Source organism: Manis pentadactyla, chromosome 1 (genome assembly GCF_030020395.1).
Source record: "Manis pentadactyla isolate mManPen7 chromosome 1, mManPen7.hap1, whole genome shotgun sequence".
Classification (NCBI taxonomy): Eukaryota; Metazoa; Chordata; class Mammalia; order Pholidota; family Manidae; genus Manis; species Manis pentadactyla.
In genome coordinates, this window is record NC_080019.1 from 195,124,485 (window position 1) to 195,149,237 (window position 24,753).

Below are 24,753 nucleotides of genomic sequence, written 5' to 3' on the forward strand. Positions count from 1 at the left end.
CTGGTTGCACTGGCCGTGCTGGGAGAAGTAAGTGAAGTGTGAACAGCTGCTGGCCCCTGCCAGCACACATAAACAATACGTGCTAGTGCTATTACAATTACTACCTTAGTGTTCAAAAGTAAAAATATATTCAAGCTCCAAACTTTACCAGAAGTGGCAGAGTAGTTCTAGTTTTACAGAGGACAAGAGGAAATAATTTATTCCATACAAAATCTAAAAATTAATGTGTAGTTTTCAAGAAATATTATTAGTCCCCCCAAATGTTAAAATAAAATATAACTGGTTATTTCTAAAATGTCAGTAAATGATCCCTTATTCACAAATGTTTGCAAAAATTTCTATTTAGTATATCTATGTTTATAAATCATATGTGCATTTTTTCAAAATTATACTGTGAATTTTGATGTTTTAGAACAACCTCTTAAACAAAGAAATTAACAGTGACTAATTAAAGGCACTAATAGTCTCCACATTAAATGACTATAAAATCCAATCCCTCTAGAATACATTTAAAAACAATCTCTTGAGGCCTAAGGGCTAGAGAGGCGCCAGCCAGCGCCACGGTGTGCACGCAGCCACAATGGGGGCTCGAGGCACGGTAAGGGGCACCATACCTCCTTTTCTCGAATGCTGTCAGCCTGCACAGTCTCCAGGCGAGCTTTGAAGTGTTCACGGTCCATTTTCAGTTGCTCTGATTCTTGCTCTTTCCTTTCCAGGTCTGGAAGGAACATATAAATACTTGACATTTCAAATCACTAAGCTCTCCTACAGCATCCATTTTCCTAATCTTCTTTTAAGAAAACTTATACTGATTTCTTAGGATTATTGCATAACCAGTCCTTGAATAACTAATATTCTAAAAGTCCTGCTTTTTATGTTTTTATCAGTTTTTAGCTCCTACCAGAAAACACTTTTTTTGTTGTTTTATGCTCCCAAGGCATCATTTTACTGCCAGACTGGTACTTAAGGCTTTAAGAAAGTGTGCTATTTAAAGGACCAAAGGCAGGGCTGAGAAGCCCAACTGTCTCATGGCACAGACTTGTATCTGCTCTGTAAAAGGCAGAAGGCAGCTCCGTGAGCAGACGGTGCCAACCAGGGCCGATTCACAAAGCGAGTCTCACCAGCTGGCAGACGGGCTCGAGGGGAGCAGCCGCAGCGCAGTCAATGGGCAAGAGAAGCAACAGTGATAAAAGACAAGAAAAGGCCGGAGTGAGAGGCGGGAAATTGGAATACTTCCTCACCACCATATTCATTTAGGATGATGATTCAAATGGCCAAAAACCCCAAAGAACATCCACGTCAATATAACTCAAATTGAAAGTATTATTAAATCTAAATAAAATACATTATGCTGCAGAAATACGGACATTCAAAAAGCAAAGGAATTAATTTATAATTTTGAGTGCCTTGTTTTCACAAGGGCTAAGACATCATCTGTTTTTCTGTCAGCATATTCCAAGATGTGAGGGGATGTGCTCAGAGCCAGCGGTGTAGCCCGGTTAAAGCAGCGATGCTGCAGACAGCAACCCTCAAATGCGAGTGTCCACCAGAACCCCGAGGACTTGTCTGAACCCAGGCTGCTGGGCCCCACCCTCAGCGCATCCGATTCAGGAGGCCTGCAGCAGGCGTGAGAATCCACCCTTCCAGCACGTTCCCAGGGGAGTTCCCAATGAAGGTCTGGGAACAAATGTTGAGAACAAATGCCTCAGGACAACAGCCCGATCTCCCTCATCACTAACAAAACCCACCCACAACCAGCACCAGCAAATGAGGGAGCCCAGCCTCAGGTTGTGCAAGCGTGGAAAGTGGAGGGTGGCAGTAGGCGGCCAGGGGTGAGAGCGCCTCAGAGGGCACCCGCCTGAGGAAGTTGCATTCCTCCACCTAGAGAAAAGGCTTCACACACTTCCTCCAGCCCACAGCAGAGAGGGGTGCGGCTTTGTAACCCAGGGTCTGGGGAGGCACCAGGGGAAGCCCAAATGAGAAACCTGGCATCCCAAAAACTCTGGAGAAATGAAGGGAGCCTACCTTTTCTAGAGACCCTTTTCCCTGGAAGGAAGAGTAGAACCTAAAACTAAATATTCAGCTAAAGATTTTGCAACTGGCTGGCAAAGCTTCTCAGAAAATGCTTCTTGGAAACTAGGCTAAGTAACTGGGGACTCTCTCTCCCCCTGAAGCAAGTTTTCTTCTCTCCCCCTTCACACAGTATACCACAACATGATGTTCACTGAAGTCTTCATTTTGTCCTACAAATCCTGGCCACCCAGGAAATCAATCATCAATCGTTATGCTTTGAAAACTACATAGCTGCCTCTTGTAACAATGTTAAATGAAAACACAGTATTTATATATATGATTATGAATGAAATATGAATTGCATGTGGTCACAGACAAAAAAATGAAAAAAGGAACTAAGATAAAATTGGTGGTGGTGTAAAATTTTTCCTTTGCAGTTTATATTCTATTATCAAACTGTGTATTACTCAAACACGGTGGAGAAAGGAAACTACCTCTCTACAAGACTTACATGTAAAAATACGCAGGAATTAATTTTGATCGCCTAGAAGGTTATCTTCCCTAAGGGCTAAAACTTCCCACACTGGCTCAGACTACCCGACAGAATTTTACACACGCACATGCGCACGCACACACGCACACACAAACACCCCAACCCCCGCCCAAGGTAGCAGGTGCCTTCCCGCTGCACAGGCTGCCACCTTGTGGCCATATGGGAGCGCTGCTGCAGCTGCCTAGCAAATCTCCCACCTTGCCCAAGGCATGTCTGGCCCCTGACCCACCCACCACAAAGGCAGAGATTTTCAGGGTTTCTTTTCTAATACATCCCAAAAACCCAGAACAGCACATGGCAGGGTGTAGACATTTTATAATATTTGTCACATAAATGAACTTCACATCTTTATACACTGCTGGTAATCCTAACAGAGAAAAACACAAAGCTAATGTCTCTTTGATTCTCTGTCCCATTATTTTACAGTGAGAATGCATTGCTTTTGCAATGCTATTTTTAAAAACCAGGGTCAGAAATAATATGGACAGTGAATGATACATTACACAGTCAAGACATTATCCTACCCAGCCTCAGTAGTAGAGAACAGGAGGGGGTTGCCCCCTCCAGCCTCCACTGTATTTGAACTGCTAATCTTCAGCATTCAAAATGAAGAACTCTCCACTTAAGTGTTAAAAGAACTGTTCAATGTCAGTGAAAGGGTGCGCTAGACATACTTCCTACAGAAGCAATCTAAATCAGGCTATTCCAACATCAATTTGTTTTCTGAAATTTACAATTCTTTTTTGATACTTTTAATAAGCCCAGAATGACTCTCTTAATACTCCACTTATTGACAAGAATGGCACAGAGAACTACATATAGACAGGAAACAAAACTTAAATGAAAAGCAGGGTTTCTAAAACAGTAATCAAAGTAATTTAAACTATGCAAAAAGAATCATTATCTCTTATTCTTTATTACTTGGCATGTTTGTAAGTTAAACAAATTATCAATTGCTTCATATTAATATGAAAATATTTGTCTCTGATCAAAATAGCTAAAGAAAGAGCCTCAAATGCAAAATAAAGGCCTCTTAATAGCCATTAATTTTTACCTTCTTAACACTTTCTAACAGGTTTAGAAAAGAATTTAGAACTGGCTACTAATGGGTTCTCTTTTTACTTTGAGTTGAGATTATGAGGGTATTAGTTTCCTAAATATGCCATAACAAAGTAGCATGAACTGGAAGATGACAACAGAAATGTTATTTTCCTGCAAGTCTGAAGTCAAGACGTCAGCAGGGCCACCTGCAGGAGGACCCTTCCCTGCCTCTTCCACTTCTGGTGGACTGCCCCCCAGACACTCCCTGGTGTGTGGCAGCATAACTCCAGTTCGCTTCTGCCTTCACTTGGCCTTCTCCCCATCTCCTCACATTATCTCCCCTGTGTATATGTGTCTCTGTGTCCAAATTTTCCCTTTTACAAGGACACCAGTCATACTGGATTAGGGCCCACCCAAAGACCTCATTTCAATCAGCCTGTGAGTGAAAAAAATGAGAATATTCCAGGGTTCACTTTTTTAAACCCTTAGTTAAATGGCTTAAATGCATTTGAAATCCTAGTGTCTACTCTAAGCCAGCCAAATAACACTTTAATTAGCTGTCAAATATTTGACAATAGAAAATTGGGAGCCAGAATATGGAAACAGTATTTTTTTCCTGCACTGCCAAAGATCTTCCAAAACTACTCTTCTGAAACAACTGACAGGCCCCTCGAGTACCTTTTACAAGAGGAAGGGAACCTGTGGCTCCAGGAATGTGTCCTATGCCGGGACTCCCAGCCCCGCTGGGCACTGCCTTGCACCACTGCCTCGTCACACCTGGGTGCTAGAGCTCCCTAGTCGCCCTGTCAGTTGTCACAGGAGAGGCGCAGACCCAATCTCTTCACAGCCCCACCACCACCCAGCAGTCCTGACAGATACCTACTGATTTATGGACTAAACTCACTGACTTTAAACACTATCACAAAAAAAACACATCACTTTGCTGAACTCATATGAACTGTTAAAGTATTTCCCACACCAGAGGGTGGGATGACTCTGCTTTTCACGTGTCAGCACACCAACAGTGTGAGAGATCCCACTCCTCACGCTGATCTCCCTAGGGCCAGGTGTGGCACACTCACGCAGGCAGGGCCTGGCCCTCTCTCCTCGGCCTCCTCCCACCTGTGGGCCCTGCTCTGTAGTATGTCCTTCCTTCCCAGCCCCCTGTACTCTGCACAGGCCCCACATGCCCTTCCCATCTGCTCTCCACCCTGCTCTGTGCCCCAAGAGGCTGAAGCCAACACCCACAGCACCAGATTCCCTTGCTTATGGCTTCCTGTTGGTTTGGACAGCGGTGGGTCCCACGCAAAATGAGGACAGGAGGAGACAGGTGGGGCCATTTACTTCCCCACTGCATCACTCCTGCCAGGCTTCAAGACAGAGGCAACTTCATCCTTCCCGTTGAGACTGTGGTCCTGCCCAGCACCTGCCTATGTGAGTGAAGCCGCTCCTGGCCAGGCCACGGCACCCTGCTCCGGTGCCTGGGCCTTCGCAGCCCTTCTCTGGCTCCCGAGCCCTGCCCCACCCTTGTCACCTCTTCCCTGGCTCTCCGTTTACCCCTGTTTTCTGTCAGGATGTGGGCATGATACAGTCGGATATCACCTCACCTGAGCCACGGTGAACTGTGGTCACATCACAGAATCTCTCCCTGGCACTTACTCTTTTGTCCCACTCCCCATGCTGACCTCCCTGGCCCACATTTCTATAAGCCAGAAACAAGAATTCTCTCTGAGCTGAAATAGTACCCCCGCCCTTTTCATTAAAATCAAACTCCTGGGAAATTCATCTCAAACGCCCACACTTCAGATCTCACAGGGTGCAGTGGTCCTCAAACCCCGCTGCCATGCACTCAAGTGCACCTCAGGATGCTTATGGCTTGGTAAACATTTAAGTAATATTTACACTTTACAATAAGCTTTTTATTTGGAAATAAGGCAAACTTTAAAAACATTGCATGAATAAAATAATACAAAGAATCCCCATGTGTCCTTTACTCAGACTTACTTACTGCTGACATTTCCCCGAATGGCTCACCATGTGGACCATAAACACAGCGGGCATCCTCGGAGCCGCTGAGGGAAGGGCACATACATCACAGCCTTTCCCTCCTTGAAGCTTCAGGGATGCATCCCAAGAACAGGGATAATATCTTGTAGACCCACAATCCATGGTTGTCAAGCCCAGAAAAATTAGTATTATACCTTTACCTAAGCTACCATTAGCATTCAACTTTTATTAAATGACCCAAAATTGTCCCTGTTGCCGTTTTCTTTCCTCAAGGTGCAGTACCTGATCTAGGGTCAGAGGCTGCATTTAGCTGTCACCTGTCCTTAGGCGCATTTAACCTGGAACCTCTCCATAGCCTGACTTTTCTATATGACAATATATTCTTAACAATTTAAAAATCACAACAACATACATGGAAGGACTTCCATTTGTAACTATGTTGGTGATGCAGATGAATCTTCCCACCATAAACTAGAAAAGTGGAATTTCAACAAACTCACTGGAAGCTGTCTGAGCATTACCACGTCACCCAGGCCCCAAGGGATGAGCCCTAGAGAGGAGGAAATGACTTCCACTCCACTCTCCCCACAGCACATACCTATCGCAAAGCAGCACAGGCAGAGAGCAGCAGAGCTGGGCGGCGCAGCAGACAGCACCATCGAGCCAGCCCAAAGAGCCAGCCACACCAGGGCAAGCAGCACTGGGAGTCGCAGCCACCTCTCTCCTCCAGGGGTGCAGCAGGGTACACACGACACAGAGAGGCTGTGAAGAGAGGCCAGGAGGCCAAGCAGAGCTACAATCATCTCATGGTCATGGAGAAAGTGAACCTGAAGACCAAGCCTGCCCAGACAGAGAGACACTGGGAAACAAGCCAAGCTCTCAGCTGGACCCCCCTGAAGGACTAAAACCCTAAGCAGGAGAATGAACTAGGAACAGTCCAGCCCCAACCAAGACTGGCTACGAATCAGCTCAATGCCTCATGGGTTAGGGGGTCTACTCTGATTCTATTCTAAGTAACTGACAAAGGGGGATAGCAAAGGGGGTGAAGGGGGGAAGTGTGCTGGATAAAAATATCACCATCTAGAGGCTCTCCAAGTTATCACTTTAAAAAACTCATTAATCAATAAAAAATTACCAGGAGTACCAAGAAGAAAAACAGACAACACAAGCAGACAAACAGATGATCCATATTGGAATTACCAGACTCAGACTTTAAAATAAGGGAGTAATGTGTTCCAGAAAGTAGTCAACAAGGGATATCATCAGGGAGCTGGACGAAAACCACCAGGTGGCAAATATACAAACACAAATACTAATACAAAATAATGTGGAAACAAGTAATACAGCAAATAGAAGACCCACACACAGAACGCCTAGGACAGGAGGGGAAGACTGTGGCTCCTGGCCCCTTTTACACAGATTCAGCCAGCCTGGGTTACCCAGCACTGTCACCACCACAGCAAGCTCCACGGACAGACCGTGCTGACAGAGGTAGGGTGCTAGGTCACACAAAAATAGCCTTCCTCTCCACTGGCAAAGAGTACTAGTCAGGATTAGGATTAAAGAAGGTGGCGTGAGAGATAAGACAGAGGCTTCCTCCTAAAACCACATATAATGTGAAAATATAATTAATACAACTAATCCTGAAATAGCAACAGGAAAGAGGATGGCGCCAGACTGCACACACCTGGAGAAAAGAGCAGACCTCACGGAACAGGGTAACGTACCAAAGCTGTGGCTCAGCGGGACCCAAGTCCTTCCCCCACCCCAGCTCACCAGCAGAGAGAAGAGAAACTGAGCAGGGAGGGAGTGGAGGCCTGGGACTGCTGAATATCTAACTCTGGAGATCTGCTCTGGGAGCACAAGCCTACATTGCATGGTACTCTCACGATTAGGGGGTTGGAAAGCTAAGACAGGCAGAATTCCTGGAGAGGCTGAGATTCCATCCACTTGTGGAAAGCAGGGATCCATATCTAGCTGCTCTGGGACAAAAGAAAGGAGGGAACTCTGAGAGACATCCTAACAAGGAAGCCCTTAGCAAGAGGGCTGCTAAAAGGGCCAAGGACTGCACAGAGCTTACTGCTCAGGAGAAAGGACAGGTAAACAAAATTGTCCAGGTGCACTCTGCCCAGCAGGTTGGGAGCTTTCACGATCTTCAGGTGTTCCAGCTCCCTGGCTGGCTACACAGCTCCAAGGACCCCCTCCATGATACACACCCTACTGCGCCTTTCTCCCGGCCAGTCCACACCTGGCTCGCAAACCAGCAAACCCTACCCTGTCATCAGGCCAGCCAGAAGGAAGCCCCGCCTACAGCAGCTACAAACGCAAAGCATAGAGGCTTATACTTGTGTGCTCTGCCCACTGGTTCAGGCAGTGGAGACAGGCATAGCAGCCGGGAAGCAGGAAACAACTCTTTCTCCTTCCACAGGCACCAATACCACTTCCCTGTGACCCACAACATTGCTTCAGGGGCTGAGCAGCCCCAGAGAGTAGAGCTTCTGGGCACTAGAGGGCGCCATATACAAATATGAAATGCCAAAGGAACCTGGTTCAAAGTAGAATTATTAATACAACTCCTGAGATTTAAAAGACATCGACCTCATGAATCATACTGAAAGGGAGTTCAAAATAAAAATCATTAACATGCTCATGGAGGTACAGAAAGATATTCAAGAACTCAAGAATGAATTCAGGTCGGAGATCCAGTCACTGAAGAGCACGATGGAGGGTATTAAAAGCAGGTTGGATATGGTGGAGAAGACGATGAATGAAATAGAAACTAGAGAAGAGGAATACAAAGAAGCTGAGGCACAGAGAGAAAGAAGAATCTCTAAGAATGAAAGAATATTGAGAGAACTGTGTGACCAATCCAAATGGAACAATATTCACATTATAGGGGTGCCAAAAGAAGAGAGAGAAAAAGGGATAGAAAGTGTCTTTGAGGTAGTTGCTGAAAACTTCCCCCAAGGGACCCAAGGAAGACAACACCAAGACATATAGTAATTAAAATGGCAAAGATCAAGGATACATATGTGAAACAAATACTAACAGAATTAAAGGAGGAAACAGACTTTTAAAAGCAGCCAGAGAGAAATAAGATCATATACAAAGGAAAGCCCATCAGGCTAACACCAGACTTCTCAGCAGAAACCTTACAGGCCAGAAGGGAGCAGTATGATGTATTTAATGCCATGAAGCAGAAGGGCCTGGAACCAAGATTACTTTATCCAGCAAGATTATCATTTAAATTTTAAGGACGGATTAAACAATTTCCAAATAAGCAAAAGCTCAGAGAATTTACCTCCCCGAAACCATCTCTACAGTGTATTTTGGAGGGACTGCTATAGAAGGAAGTGTTCCTAAGGTTTAATAGCTGTCACCAGAGGTAATGAAACCACAGTAAAGAAAGTAGAACAGAGAAGGGGCGGAAGATGGCGGCGTGAGTAGAGCAGCGGAAATCTCCTCCCAAAACAACATATATCTATGAAAATATAACAAAGACAACCCTTCCTAGAATAAAGACCAGAGGACACAGGACAATATCCAGACCACATCCGGACCTGAGAGAACCCAGCGCCTCGCGAAGGGGGTAAGATACAAGCCCCGGCCCCGCGGGAGCCGAGCGCCCCTCCCCCCAGCTCCCGGCGGGAGAAGAGCAGGCAGAGCGGGAGGGAGACGGAGCCCAGGACTGCCGAACACCCAGCCCCCGCCATCCGGGACAGAGTGCAGGGCCCTCGATACTGGGAAAACAGGGCAGCAAGAACAGTGAGCAGGCACTGGAGGCTGGGCGACAGAGGACATAAGAAAAGCGCGCGACCATTTTTTTTTTGCTTTTTTGCTGCTTTGTTTTGGCGAGCGCTTTTTGGAAGTCTTAAAGGGACAGGGACCCCAATATTAGGGAAACAGGGCAGAAAGACCGGTGAGCAGAGGCCTGAGGCTGGCACTGGAGAATAAAGAAAAACGAACGACCACCTTTTTTTTTTTTAATTAAAAAATTTTTTTTTTTTTTAATTAAAAAAATTTTTTTTCTTGTTTTTTTTTGTGGTCGTTGTTTTGTTTTGGCGGGTGCTTTTTGGAAGTCTTAAAGGGGCAGGGCGGGCCACTTAATCCAGAGGTAGGGAATCCGGGATCTCTGGGCACCCTAACCCCTGGGCTGCAGGGAGCAGGGAGGCCCCTTACGGAGATAAATAGCCTCCCAGCAGCTCCTGCTCCAACGCGACTCCACCATTTTGGAGTAGCTGCCCGAGCCAGGCCACGCCCACAGCAACAGCGGAGATTAACTCCATAGCAGCCGGGCAGGAAGCAGAAACCCTGTCTGCGCGCAGCTGCGCAGCACAAGCCACTAGAGGCCGCTGTTCTCCCAGGAGAGGAGGGCCACAAACCAACAAGAAAGGAAGTCCTTCCAGCCGTCACTCGTCCCAGTTCTGCAGACTATTCCTATCACCATGAAAAGGCAAAGCTACAGGCAGACAAAGATCACAGAGACAACACCAGAGAAGGAGACAGACCTAACCAGTCTTCCTGACAAAGAATTCAAAATAAGAATCATAAACATGCTGACAGAGATGCAGAGAAACACGCAAGAAAAATGGGATGAAGTCCGGAAAGAGATCACAGATGCCAGAAAGGAGATCGCAGAAACGAAACAAACTCTGGAAGGGTTTATAAGCAGAATGGATAGAATGCAAGAGGCCATTGATGGAATTGAAATCAGAGAACAGGAACGCATAGAAGCTGACATAGAGAGAGACAAAAGGATCTCCAGGAATGAAACAATATTAAGAGAACTGTGTGACCAATCTAAAAGGAGCAATATCCGTATTATAGGGGTCCCAGAAGAAGAAGAGAGAGGCAAAGAGATGGAAAGTATCTTAGAAGAAATAATTGCTGAAAACTTCCCCACACTGGGGGAGGAAGTAATCAAACAGACCACGGAAATACACAGAACCCCCAACAGAAAGGATCCAAGAAGGGCAACACCAAGACACATAATAATTAAAATGGCAAAGATCAAGGACAAGGAAAGAGTGTTAAAGGCAGCTAGAGAGAAAAAGGTCACCTATAAAGGGAAACCCATCAGGCTAACGTCAGATTTCTCAACAGAAACCCTACAGGCCAGAAGAGAATGGCATGATATATTTAATAGAATGAAACAGAAGGGCCTTGAACCAAGGATACTGTATCCAGCACGACTATCATTCAAATATGACGGTGGGATTAAACAATTCCCAGACAAACAAAAGCTGAGGGAATTTGCTTTCCACAAACCACCTCTACAGAACATCTTACAGGGACTGCTCTAGATGGGAGCACTCCTAGAAGGAGCACAGCACAAAACACCCAACATATGAAGAATCGAGGAGGAGGAACAAGAAGGGAGAGAAGAAAAGAATCTCCAGACAGTGTATATAACAGCTCAATAAGCGAGCTAAGTTAGGCAGTAAGATACTAAAGAGGCTAACCTTGAACCTTTGGTAACCACGAATTTAAAGCCTGCAATGGCAATAAGTACATATCTTTCAATAGTCACCCTAAATGTTAATGGGTTGAATGCACCAATCAAAAGACACAGAGTAACAGAATGGATAAAAAAGCAAGACCCATCTATATGCTGCTTACAAGAAACTCACCTCAAACCCAAAGACATGTACAGACTAAAAGTCAAGGGATGGAAAAACATATTTCAAGCAAACAACAGTGAGAAGAAAGCAGGGGTTGCAGTACTAATATCAGACAAAATAGACTTCAAAACAAAGAAAGTAACAAGAGATAAAGAAGGACACTACATAATGATAAAGGGCTCAGTCAAACAAGAGGATATAACCATTCTAAATATATATGCACCCAACACAGGAGCACCAGCATATGTGAAACAAATACTAACAGAACTAAAGGGGGATATAGACTGCAATGCATTCATTCTAGGAGACTTCAACACACCACTCACCCCAAAGGATAGATCCACTGGGCAGAAAATAAGTAAGGACACGGAAGCACTGAACAACACAGTAGAGCAGATGGACCTAATAGACATCTATAGAACTCTACATCCAAAAGCAGCGGGATATACATTCTTCTCAAGTGCACATGGAACATTCTCCAGAATAGACCACATACTAGGCCACAAAAAGAGCCTCAGAAAATTCCAAAAGATTGAAATCCTACCAACCAACTTTTCAGACCACAAAGGCATAAAACTAGAAATAAACTGTACAAAGAAAGCAAAGAGGCTCACGAACACATGGAGGCTTAACAACACGCTCCTAAATAATCAATGGATCAATGACCAAATCAAAATGGAGATCCAGCAATATATGGAAACAAATGACAACAACAACACTAAGCCCCAACTTCTGTGGGACACAGCAAAAGCAGTCTTAAGAGGAAAGTATATAGCAATCCAAGCATATTTAAAAAAGGAAGAGCAATCCCAAATGAATGGTCTAATGTCACAATTATCGAAATTGGAAAAAGAAGAACAGATGAGGCCTAAGGTCAGCAGAAGGAGGGACATAATAAAGATCAGAGAAGAAATAAATAAAATTGAGAAGAATAAAACAATAGCAAAAATCAATGAAACCAAGAGCTGGTTCTTCGAGAAAATAAACAAAATAGATAAGCCTCTAGCCAGACTTATTAAGAAGAAAAGAGAGTCAACACAAATCAACAGTATCAGAAACGAGAAAGGAAAAATCACGACGGACCCCACGGAAATGCAAAGAATTATTGGAGAATACTATGAAAACCTATATGCTAACAAGCTGGGAAACCTAGGAGAAATGGACAACTTCCTAGAAAAATATAACCTTCCAAGATTGACCCAGGAAGAAACAGAAAATCTAAACAGACCAATTACCAGCAACGAAATTGAAGAGGTAATCAAAAAACTACCAAAGAACAAAACCCCCGGGCCAGATGGATTTACCTCGGAATTTTATCAGACATACAGGGAAGACATAATACCCATTCTCCTTAAAGTTTTCCAAAAAATAGAGGAGGAGGGGATACTCCCAAACTCATTCTATGAAGCTAACATCACCCTAATACCAAAACCAGGCAAAGACCCCACCAAAAAAGAAAACTACAGACCAATATCCCTGATGAACGTAGATGCAAAATTACTCAACAAAATATTAGCAAACCGAATTCAAAAATACATCAAAAGGATCATACACCATGACCAAGTGGGATTCATTCCAGGGATGCAAGGATGGTACAACATTCGAAAGTCCATCAACATCATCCACCACATCAACAAAAAGAAAGACAAAAACCACATGATCATCTCCATAGATGCTGAAAAAGCATTTGACAAAGTTCAACATCCATTCATGTTAAAAACTCTCAGCAAAATGGGAATAGAGGGCAAGTACCTCAACATAATAAAGGCCATCTATGATAAACCCACAGCCAACATTATATTGAACAGCGAGAAGCTGAAAGCATTTCCTCTGAGATCGGGAACTAGACAGGGATGCCCACTCTCTCCACTGTTATTTAACATAGTACTGGAGGTCCTAGCCACGGCAATCAGACAAAATAAAGAAATACAAGGAATCCAGATTGGTAAAGAAGAAGTTAAACTGTCACTATTTGCAGATGACATGATACTGTACATAAAAAACCCTAAAGACTCCACCCCAAAACTACTAGAACTGATATCGGAATACAGCAAAGTTGCAGGATACAAAATCAACACACAGAAATCTGTGGCTTTCCTATATACTAACAATGAACCAACAGAAAGAGAAATCAGGAAAACAACTCCATTCACAATTGCATCAAAAAAAATAAAATACCTAGGAATAAACCTAACCAAAGAAGTGAAAGACTTATACTCTGAAAACTACAAGTCACTCTTAAGAGAAATTAAAGGGGACACTAACAGATGGAAACTCATCCCATGCTCGTGGCTAGGAAGAATTAATATCGTTAAAATGGCCATCCTGCCCAAAGCAATATACAGATTTGATGCAATCCCTATGAAACTACCAGCAACATTCTTCAATGAACTGGAACAAATAATTCAAAAATTCATATGGAAACACCAAAGACCCCGAATAGCCAAAGCAATCCTGAGAAAGAAGAATAAAGTAGGGGGGATCTCACTCCCCAATTTCAAGCTCTACTATAAAGCCATAGTAATCAAGACAATTTGGTACTGGCACAAGAACAGAGCCACAGACCAATGGAACAGACTAGAGAATCCAGACATTAACCCAGACATATATGGTCAATTAATATTTGATAAAGGAGCCATGGACATACAATGGCGAAATGACAGTCTCTTCAACAGGTGGTGCTGGCAAAACTGGACAGCTACATGTAGGAGAATGAAACTGGACCATTGTCTAACCCCATATACAAAAGTAAACTCAAAATGGATCAAAGACCTGAATGTAAGCCATGAAACCATTAAACTCTTGGAAGAAAACATAGGCGAAAACCTCTTAGACATAAACATGAGTGACCTCTTCTTGAACATATCTCCCCGGGCAAGGAAAACAACAGCAAAAATGAGTAAGTGGGACTATATTAAGCTGAAAAGCTTCTGTACAGCAAAAGACACCATCAATAGAACAAGAAGGATCCCTACAGTATGGGAGAATATATTTGAAAATGACACATCCGATAAAGGCTTGACGTCCAGAATATATAAGGAGCTCTCACGCCTCAACAAACAAAAAACAAATAACCCAATTAAAAAATGGGCAGAGGAACTGAACAGACAGTTCTCCAAAAAAGAAATACAGATGGCCAACAGACACATGAAAAGATGCTCCACATCGCTAATTATCAGAGAAATGCAAATTAAAACTACAATGAGGTATCACCTCACACCAGTAAGGATGGCTGCCATCCAAAAGACAAACAACAACAAATGTTGGCGAGGCTGTGGAGAAAGGGGAACCCTCCTACACTGCTGGTGGGAATGTAAGTTAGTTCAACCATTGTGGAAAGCAGTATGGAGGTACATCAAAATGCTCAAAACAGACTTACCATTTGACCCAGGAATTCCACTCCTAGGAATTTACCCTAAGAATGCAGCAATCAAGTTTGAGAAAGACAGATGCACCCCTATGTTTATTGCAGCACTATTTACAATAGCCAAGAATTGGAAGCAACCTAAATGTCCATCAATAGATGAATGGATAAAGAAGATGTGGTACATATACACAATGGAATACTACTCAGCTATAAGAAAAGGGCAAATCCAATCATTTGCAGCAACATGGATGGAGCTGGAGGGTATTATGCTCAGTGAAACAAGCCAAGCGGAGAAAGAGAAATACCAAATGATTTCACTTATCTGTGGAATATAAGAACAAAGGAAAAACTGAAGGAACAAAACAGCAGCAGAATCACAGAACTCAAGAATGGACTAACAGGTACCAAAGGGAAAGGGACTGGGGAGGATGGGTGGGTAGGGAGGGATAAGGGGGGGAGAAGTAGGGGGGTATTAAGATTAACATGCATGGGGGGGTAGGAGAAAAGGGAGGGCTGTACAACACAGAGAAGGCAAGTAGTGATTCTACAACATTTAGCTATGCTGATGGACAGTGACTGTAAAGGGGTTTATAGGGGAGACCTGGTATAGGGGAGAGCCTAGTAAACATAATATTCGTCATGTAAGTGTAGATTAGTGATAGCAAAAAAAAAAAAAAAAAAAAAAGGGCAGTTCCTGTGTGGTAACCTCCAACGAGTTCTACACAAGGGTATAAAGGGCATATAAAAGTGTAGGCAAAGGGTCTGTTTGTGTTTATACAGAGGATCAAAGCCTAATTGGGCTACCCCGAAAATGAACTAAGATACGATATGAAAAAGAACTTCCAACATCTGCACCCTCTGGAAGACTCATGCCAGAAGATGATCATCAAAAAACCCCAACAAAGATCCACGCACTGCTACAGCTGTAGATGCACTCATCCCACCAGTTCCTGGACCTGCCATGGGAATGAGGAAGGAGATATCTAAGCTGGCCTGTGCATATAGTAAAACAACAAAATTGGACTGGATCTATACTGTTGGAACTCAACCAAGAATTTGGAGAAGTGCAAATTGTAGCGCTCCAAAGTCTTACAACTACAAACTATTTATTGTTAAAAGAACATATGGCATGTGAACAGTCCCCAGGAATGGGTTGTTTTAATTTATCTGATTTCTCTCAGACTGTTCAAGTTCATTTGGACAATATCCACCATATCATAGATAAGTTTTCACAAATGCCTAAGGTGCCTAACTGGTTTTCTTGGTTTCACTGCAGATGGCTGGTAATTACAGATATGCTTTGGTTATGTAACTATACTCCTATTATGTTAATGTGTGTGTGCAATTTAAGTAGTAGCTTAAAACCTATACATGCTGAAGTTACTCTACAAGAAGATATATCAAAGAAATAATCAATCTTCCCAAGTTTTCTTCCGCCTGCTACTTCTATAGCTTTTCTTCTTCCTTCCTAATTACAACCCTTAAATAGAATTCGTGCCTCATATCAAATTTACCGAGTATCATAATTCTTCCAAGTGGTAAAGATACCTCAAGACAAATGCTGGGCATAGAAGCCACAGGGCATAAATATGCAAAGAAGTAAAAAGCTAACTTTTTCAAACAATAAGGCTTCTCTCTCACTTACCAACTTCACATTTCCCTGTATGGCCCCGGAAGATGACTGGTTAGCCAGAGACGGGTAAGATTCCTCAAGGGAGGAACAACCTAAGACAGGCACAGTCGCAGGGGGGCCATCAGGTGAGAAATTGGGGATCAACAGAGGTGAGGCTTAGAACCTCACCCCCCCGTTCTGAGAGAAATCTTCTGCATACGTGGATGTTTTATTGCCCTGGTCTAGCTTGGATTAACACATAGTCTACAGGCACACACCTGATCATCTACATGTGATCTCTTACAACACTAAACTATGTTTTCTACCTTTATCTTGTATCTACCTACCACTTCAGCATTTTATTAAAAATAATAATAATAAAGAGAGAAATGTGGTATCCACATATAAATCAAGTATAAAAACCAAATGAGTATTCATATTTGAACTGTTTATAGTTCATAATGCATGAGCAAAACCGAAAGTTTCTGTGATGACTGCCCTTGTACTGTTCACTATGTAACTTATTCATTATGTAAGAATTTGTTCTACATGTAAAAACTTGTTTGTTATGCCTCAGAAGATTGGAGACTGACAAAAATTAGGCTTGGGGTGGAATAATGATTGTGCATTGAGCATTGACTCCCCTATACAGAATTTTATTGTCGTTAACAACCATTTGATCAATAAATATGAGAGATGCCCTCACAAAAAAAAAAAAAAAAAGGACAGACTTCCAATGGTAAAATAAATTAGTAACCGGGATGTAATGTATAGCATAAGGAATATAGTCAAGATATTGTAACAGCCTGGTAGGGTGATAGCTGGAACCTAGAATTATGTATATAAATGTTCTACCACTGTGTTGTACACTTGAAACTCATGTAATGTAATAGTATGTGTCAACTACCCTTCAATAAAAAATAATTATTAAAAAAAATAAAATAAAATAAAATAAAAAAGAAAATAAAAAAAAAAAAAAAAAAAAAAAAGAAAGTAGAACAGCTAATTACTAAGCAAATGGAAAATTTAATCAACTATTCCCAAGTCAATCAACGGATACACAAAGAGTACAGAATATGATACCTAATGTATAAAGAATGGAGGAGGAAGAAAAAGGAGGAGAAAAAGAAAAGAACATCCAGATTGGTAAGGAAAAAGTTAAACTGTCACTGTTTGCAGATGACATGATATTGTACATAAAAAAAAATAAAGACTCCACTCCACAACTACTAGAACTAATATCTGAATTCAGCAAAGTTGCAGGATACAAAATTAATACACAGAAATCTGTTGCATTCCTATATACTAACAATGAAATAGCAGAAAGAGAAATCAGAAGAACAATTCCATTCACAATTGCATCAGAAAGAATAAAATACCTAGGAATAAACCTAAGCAAGGAAGTGAAAGACCTATACCCTGAAAACTACAAGACACTCTAGAGAAATTAAAGAGGACACTAATACATGGAAATACAATTAATATTGTCAAAACGGCCATCCTGCCTAAAGCAATCTACAGATTCAATGTAATCCCTAATAAATACCAACAGCATTCTTCAACGAACTAGAACAAATAGTTCTAAAATTCATATGGAACCACAAAAGACCCTGAATAGCCAAAGCAATCCTGAGAAGGAAGAATAAAGCAGGGGGAATCTCGCTTCCCACCTTCAAGTTCTACTACAAAGCCACAGGAATCAAGACAATTTGATACTGGCACAAGAACAGACCCATAGACCGATAGAACAGACTAGAGAGCCCATATATAAACCCACACATATAAGGCAAATTAATATATGATAAAAGAGACATGGACATACAATGGGGAAATGACAGCCTCTTCAACAACTGGTGTTGGCAAAACTGGACAGCTACATGTAAGAGAATGAAACTGGATTACTGTCTAACTCCATACACAAAAGTAAACTCGAAATGGATCAAAGGTCTGAATATAAGTCATGAAACCATAAAACTCTTGGAAAGCAACATAAGCAAAAATCTCTTAAATATAAACATGAGCAACTTTTTCATAAACATATCTCCTCGGGCAAGGGAAACAAAAGCAAAAATGAACAAGTGGGACTACATCAAACTAAAAAGCTTCTGTACAGCAAAGGACACCATCAGCAAAACAAAAAGGCATCATATGGTTTGGGAGAATATATTCATAAATGACATATCCAATAAGAAGTTGACATCCAAAATATATAAAGACCTCACATGCCTCAACACCCAAAAAGCAAATAACCCAATTAAAAAATGGGCAGAGGATCAGAACAGACACTTCTCCAAAGAAGGAATTCAGATGGCCAACAGGCACATGAAAAGATGCTCCACATCACTAATCAGAGAAAGGCAAATTAAAACCACAATGAGATATCACCTCACACCAGTTAGGATGGCCAACAGCCAAAAGACAAGCAACAACAAATGCTGGCAAGGATGTGAAGAAAGGGGAACCCTCCTACACTGCTGGTGGGAATGCAAATTAGTTCAACCATTGTAGAAAGCAATATGGAGGTTCCTCAAAACACTAAAAATAGAAATACCATTTGACCCAGGTATTCAATTCCTAGGAATTTACCCTAAGAAAACAGGATCACAAATTCAAAAAGACAATACGCACCCCTATGTTTATCGCAGCACTACTTACAATAGCCAACATATGGAAGCAGCCTAAGTGTCCATCAGTAAATGAATGGATAAAGAAGATGTGGTCCATATACACAATGGAATATTATTCAGCCATAAGTAGAAAACAAATCCTACCATTCGCAACATGGATGGAGCTAGAGGGTGTTATGCTCAGTGAAATAAGCCAGGCAGAGAAAGACAAGTATCAAACAACAAAGCAAAAACTGAAGGAACAAAATAGCAGCAGACTCACAGAACCCAAGAATGGACTAATGGTTACCAAAGGGAAAGGGGCTGGGGAGGGTCGGTGGGAAGGGAGGGATAAGGGGATTAAGTGGCATTATGATTATCACACATAATATAGGGGGGGCACAGAGAAAGAAGTATAGCACAGAGAAGACAAGTAGTGACTCTATAGCATCTTACTACGCTGACGGACAGTGATGACTATAATGGGGTATGTGGTGGGGACTTGATAATAGGGGGAATCTAGTAACCACAATGTTGCTCATGTGAAACCTGAGCATAAGATTGTATATCAATGATACCTTAATAAAAAAAAATAATTTATAACTTAAAAAAAAAAGGTCAGGGGGAGAATGTTTGCTTTCCTCATGACACTCACATGGTAAAAATCCAAAAGCCAAAATTAGGTGAAAGATGCCTTAGAAAGGCAAACTGTAGGCCAGGCCTCAGGTTGGAGCAGCCTCAGTCTCCAAGGGCCAGCTCAAGTTCAAAGATCCCCATACATCTCCCAGGGACACACTGCAACCATAAGGTGCCATCATGACCCTTTCTTTCAGTGACTGCTGACTTTTTTTTTAAAACATATATTTTCCTTTCATATTTATATCTTATTCAACTTACTTGTGTGGTTTTTTTTTTTAGTATCATTAATCTACAATTACATGAGGAACATTATGTTTACTTGACTTCTTATTCAGAGAAAACTTACTTGGTAAAATACCAGACTATCAAAATGTGGCTGTTTGAAATTAAACCAGTAAGAAGGAAGCATCCCACTCTCCTGCAGGATGGAGTCACTGTGACCCAGAGTTTCCAGCTAGCTGCATAGCTTAATGAGGAACTTTAGACACACTGTTCCATGTCTCATTTTGTAGTTTTCAAAGAATTGGGACCTGGGTCCACTGCCATGAGACCTGATACTGACCCCACACACAGCCCATTTTGCTAGGAGGCCATCAAAGCTTGGTTTCATTCGCACTCCACCTAAATCCCACCCTGTCCCAAATCCTAGAGCAACTCTGCCCTTTCCTTTGCTGGCAGGACACCCCCAGCTCCTCTGGTGTGTGGTCTCCCTAGTTACAGGAGCCAGGATACCTGACCTTGTCAGACCTCAGGTCCTTCCTGGTGGCTGTGGACTGGACACTCACTCAGAATGAAATGACTGTGAAACAAGCAACAAGAAATGCCAAGAGGGACTCAGATACAGGGTCCTGAGATTGAAAGAGAGGACTGGGCCAGAGATAAATCCCAGAGCCCTGGCATCAAGACAGAACCTGGAGCTATGAGTGTGCATGAGCTTGCCATGGGGAGCCCATGGAGGGAAAGGGGACCCAGGCCTGCGCTTCAAGTCACTTCACTAGCTGAAAGACTACCGCAGAAGATGAGTCAGAAAAGCAGACTGAGAGGTGGCCAGAGAGGTGAGTGGAAAAAAAAGTGAGGACACAGCCTGGGAAAGGCCAGGGGCTGCAAGGGAAGATCTCCTAAAATGCAATTGATCAAGTTACCACAGATTCACTTGTGGCCCTCACTTTTACAAGCACAGTAATTTGATTTTGGCAGAGAAATGATCTCCAAAGATTGATTTGTGCTAACAAATTCATGAGATCCTGATGTATTTTTCAGAATGCCCATTTATTAATTTGCAATAAACCACACAGCAGGCTGACATACTCTGCTACTAGTCAGCACTTTCCTTCCCTGAAGATAAACATACACGGGCTAACTGTTCTCAGAAGGTTGCTGGATGTGGAAGGGATCAGAACCAGAGAAGTTAAGAGGCCACTGACCGAGAGATATGATAACCAGTGACATGGAGAACATCTAGCAGGCTCCCAATGGGAAACAAATCAACCCAGATGTTGAGAGTTCATGGGAAGAACTACCTAAGAGACCGAACAAGGACTGGTGAGGCCCCGAGGGACCAGCAACAGCTCTCCAGCTAAAGGAATGAGGGAAAGAGCTGTTACTGGAGCCCACTGAGAGCTGGACTGTGGAGGAGGCCCCTGGAAGGGAATGACAGCTGTGGAGGGAGGAGACACCCCAACCTCTCCCCACCACTGCACCCTTCCATTGGTGAGCCCTACTGGCAGCCAGCAAAGCCAGAGGCACAGCCCACAAGTGTCCAGCCCGCAGAGCACACCACAGGGCAGAGAGAGAATACACAGGACAGGTACCACAGCTGCCCCCTTGACCAGACACATCTGCACAAACCAGGAACGTGCACTGTTAAGTCCAGATGGCTTCTCACATGGACTAGCAACAGAGACCCGGCCTGGCACCCTAGACACACCTCTTCTAGAGCACACTCAATTAGGCAAGTGTGGAATCAATTCCAGAATATCTCCAGTAACTTCAATAGGCTCCTGGACTGACATGTGAAATAAAGGCTCAGTTCAAGTCTCAAAAGTCTGAATGGACAAGTCTTAGCAACCCTGAACTTAATCAGTGGTAGAAACTGACCCGTCCATCAACCAGGAGACAAGAAAACACATCTATCTCAACAGACACATCTAACTTCATGTAAGGTTTCCACATGGCAAGAGTCTTAACTTCAGCAAGTAAGGATTTAACTTTTAGGGTAGAGCTTTTCAGTCACAAAGGTATAGAATTTTTCTATCAAAGAAGAGAAATGGAGAGAAAGAGAAGCTGGCGATAGATATCTAGAAAGCTGACCACCCTTCCTCCAACACAGACCAACGTATGCACGAGTTACCCACTGAGGGAACCTCCCTTTCTTATGTCTCGTCTGACTCTCAAGTGTAATGAAAAGGGCTGTAACAGCAGCCTAACATTTATTTGCCATTACATTACAGTTATTTACATAACGTAAATCTGCTGGAACTGCTTGTTGTCACCACCAATGACTGCTAAAGAAGAAGACTCACTTTTTTCTACGATTTTTAACTTCTGGAAGCTTTCCAGTACTTCTCCATTTAGTATTCTGGGTAAGAAGTCCCGGATTTGCATCACTTCAGTTGTCAGCCTTTCCAAGTCCTTCTTTCTGACTTTCACAAATTCTTCTTTAGTTCCCATGTGCTAAAAGAACAAACAGATCTTAAGATTACATTTCTCTTCAGATGACTAAAACCAGCAGCCCATGTACCTTGCTCCCTTTTCTTGAATGCTTTGTGTTCATAATTGTTTCAGAACCATGTCTTTACTTAACGTGTCCTCTGCTATGTTATTACACTGGAGAGCGAAGCCCCAGACTCCCCCACGGGGGCCAAGTTTTCTTAAGGGTGCACGAGACCCTATTCCTGAGAGCCAAAGAAAATGCCAGCAATTTTTTCTTAACGTTTCAGCGCCACACCAACCAGGAAGAAAAGGGAGTTTACTGGGTTCCTGCTGGGTGTGCCGAGTCCTTTGCTGGGCATCTCACTCGGTGATCCCCGCCACCTTTCAAGGCTGTCCAGGTCAGAATCGGAGGCACCAGGGTCGGAACCAGGACCCGGACAGGGGTCTCTCCTCCTCCCGCACAGTGGAAGTGGTAACTGGGCAAGCTGCCACCCGGGTTGGCCCTGAGCCTCACACTAAGTCCTGAACAAGTATCAGAGCCTGGCGAGGAGGGCCGGGCTCCGAGTAGCACAGAGGGGCGCGCCTGCCACCTCCCGCGCTCGCACACACCACCCCACCTTCCGGCCCAGGCTACGCTGCCTGTGGACGACGGCCAGGGCCTCCAGGGCACACTGAGCGAGAAACAGGTGGGACGCAGCCCGTTGAGGGGAGGCGAACAGTGACGGCTCGGACACGCGGGTGAAGGCCTGGGCTTCCCCACTGACCCGGCAGGTCTCCTCAGGGCTGCGTGCCTCGCACATCGCGGCCGGGTCGTGCGCCTGCGCAGCAACGCACCCTCTGACCCTTCACGCCAGAAAGCGTGGGAACGTGTCCACGCCAGGGGGTTGCATACAGAGTGCCACGAGGCTCAAACCTCCTCTAGTTTGCACAGCGTTGTCGGCCAGGTGGATGGAGATCCTTGTGTCAGCTCTTTGGCTTAGTCGGGATTTTCAACTTGTTAACTGCAAAGTAGGGCAGTGAAACTCACATGTAAATGGTAAATGAAATAAATGGAATTGGACCTTTCCTGTTAGCGGAGGAATGCTTGTTAGAAAAAGCATAAAACCTAAACGTGATTTATTACCACCAGGAGGTTTAAACATTTTAACAGTAGGATATAAACAAAGAGCCACATGGTGGAAAATATGCCAGGAAGCTGCTCAGGCTGAGAGTGGGGGACAGGAGGGGAATTGGTAAGGGCCTGGCTATACCCGTTTGGTTTTTTTAAACCTACCAATGAAATTAAGACAAATGTAAGAGAAGGCCCAATGTGGATATATTGGCTTAGGCGACGTCCGGGAAAGAATGTGAACCCTGTAGTACTCAGCCAATGAAGAACCAGAGGAGGGACTCGAGTTCTAGGGAATAAATTACTTGGCGCCAACAGCCTCAGGTGTGCCTGCCCACTAGACACCCGATCTTGCAAGACCTTCATTAAAGCCTCACTCTGCCATTCTCTTTGTCTCCGGGTCCACTTATTGAGTTTGGACCAGTGTTTCTCACACACTAAAGCACCATGTGTTCAAGGGAACCGCCACCCGTACAGCCAGTGGCCCTGCTTCCACGCTCAGCACTAAGCTCCATTTGCAAGGGCAAAGCTTTCCGACAACAGGCCCCTACGATAGGGTGTCAGTCCAGATAGCTGGCCCAGTAGCTGAGATGTCCTTCGTGAACTTGGAGACATCACCTAGTGTATGCATTGCCTCAACATGCCCACTGATGGCAAAGTAACGTGCAGGCTGTGCGTTCAGATGTACCAGGTCACTGCACAGCTACGACTTCATGTCTCTGACACCCGCAGGAAGTCAACACTGGCCGAGTTCCAGAGTGCGTGCTCTCCAGTCTTGAGGGCAGACTCAAGATCATGGACTCCCCATCCCTGCCTCTCCACTACATTCCCTGTACCGAGCTGCACCTGCCCTGCCCCTGGTCCTGACACCCCCGCACCTAACCTGCTCCTGCCATCTCCTGCACCAGAAGCTGCCCCTGTGCTGACATGTCCTGCTTGGGGAGCTACCCCTGTACCAATCCAGCCCTGACATCTCCTGCACCAGGAGCTGCCCCTACTCTGATATGTCCTGCCCGGGGAGCTACCCCTGCCATCCCCAGTACCTGTCCAGCCCTGACATCCTCTGCACCAGGAGCCGTCGCTGCTACCCTCTGTACCTGCCCTGCCCGGATCCTCCACCAGCAGTACAGGCCCAGGCTGGGCCCCCACCAGAGTGGCCCCCTTGATGGGGCTGCTCCCAACATGTCGCCAAAAACCCCTCTTCCCAGTCTCCACCCCGCCGAGGCGACCCGAGGAGTTCAATACAGTTAAAAACTCGGCCCCATGTACTTCACAGGACAGCTGCCAATCGGACGGCGTTTTTGTGGGATGCCTTAAGGGCTCTAGATTAGTTAAAACCGGTTCTCCGTCTCCTCCCGGCCAGGGCCCATCGCTGCCTAACCTCGCTGACAAGGCTCAGAGCTTTGGCGACCAAAGACAGAGGGTGCGCGAGAAGGCGCAACGCGGATAGGGGCCGGCCGCTCAGCCTGCTGCGGGCCCCCGCGCTCGCTCCCAGGGCGCGCTGCGCGTCGCGGCCGGTGGCCGGCGCTCCGTG

General features: G+C 44.2%; 1 protein-coding gene across 6 annotated transcripts in view; it reads right to left on the reverse strand.

The window, feature by feature from the left end:
* HSF2BP (heat shock transcription factor 2 binding protein) overlaps positions 1–24,736 on the reverse strand; it is a 136,907-nt gene extending 112,171 nt beyond the window's left edge. For 3 of the 6 annotated variants that reach the window (XM_057505062.1, XM_057505055.1, XM_057505065.1), the window contains exons 1-3: positions 24,263–24,736; positions 21,982–22,132; positions 615–718 (exon numbers count right to left, since the gene is read on the reverse strand). In XM_057505062.1, coding sequence (XP_057361045.1) covers positions 615–718; positions 21,982–22,132; positions 24,263–24,403 — 396 coding nt within the window. In that variant the 5' untranslated portion in view covers positions 24,404–24,736. Of the gene's footprint in view, positions 1–614; positions 719–901; positions 1,005–6,212; positions 6,377–21,981; positions 22,133–22,875; positions 22,974–24,262 lie in introns of those variants that run through there. The other 3 variants (XM_036912147.2, XM_057505066.1, XM_057505067.1) reach the window with 3 other exon arrangements.
* Between the last annotated feature and the right edge of the window lie 17 nt (positions 24,737–24,753).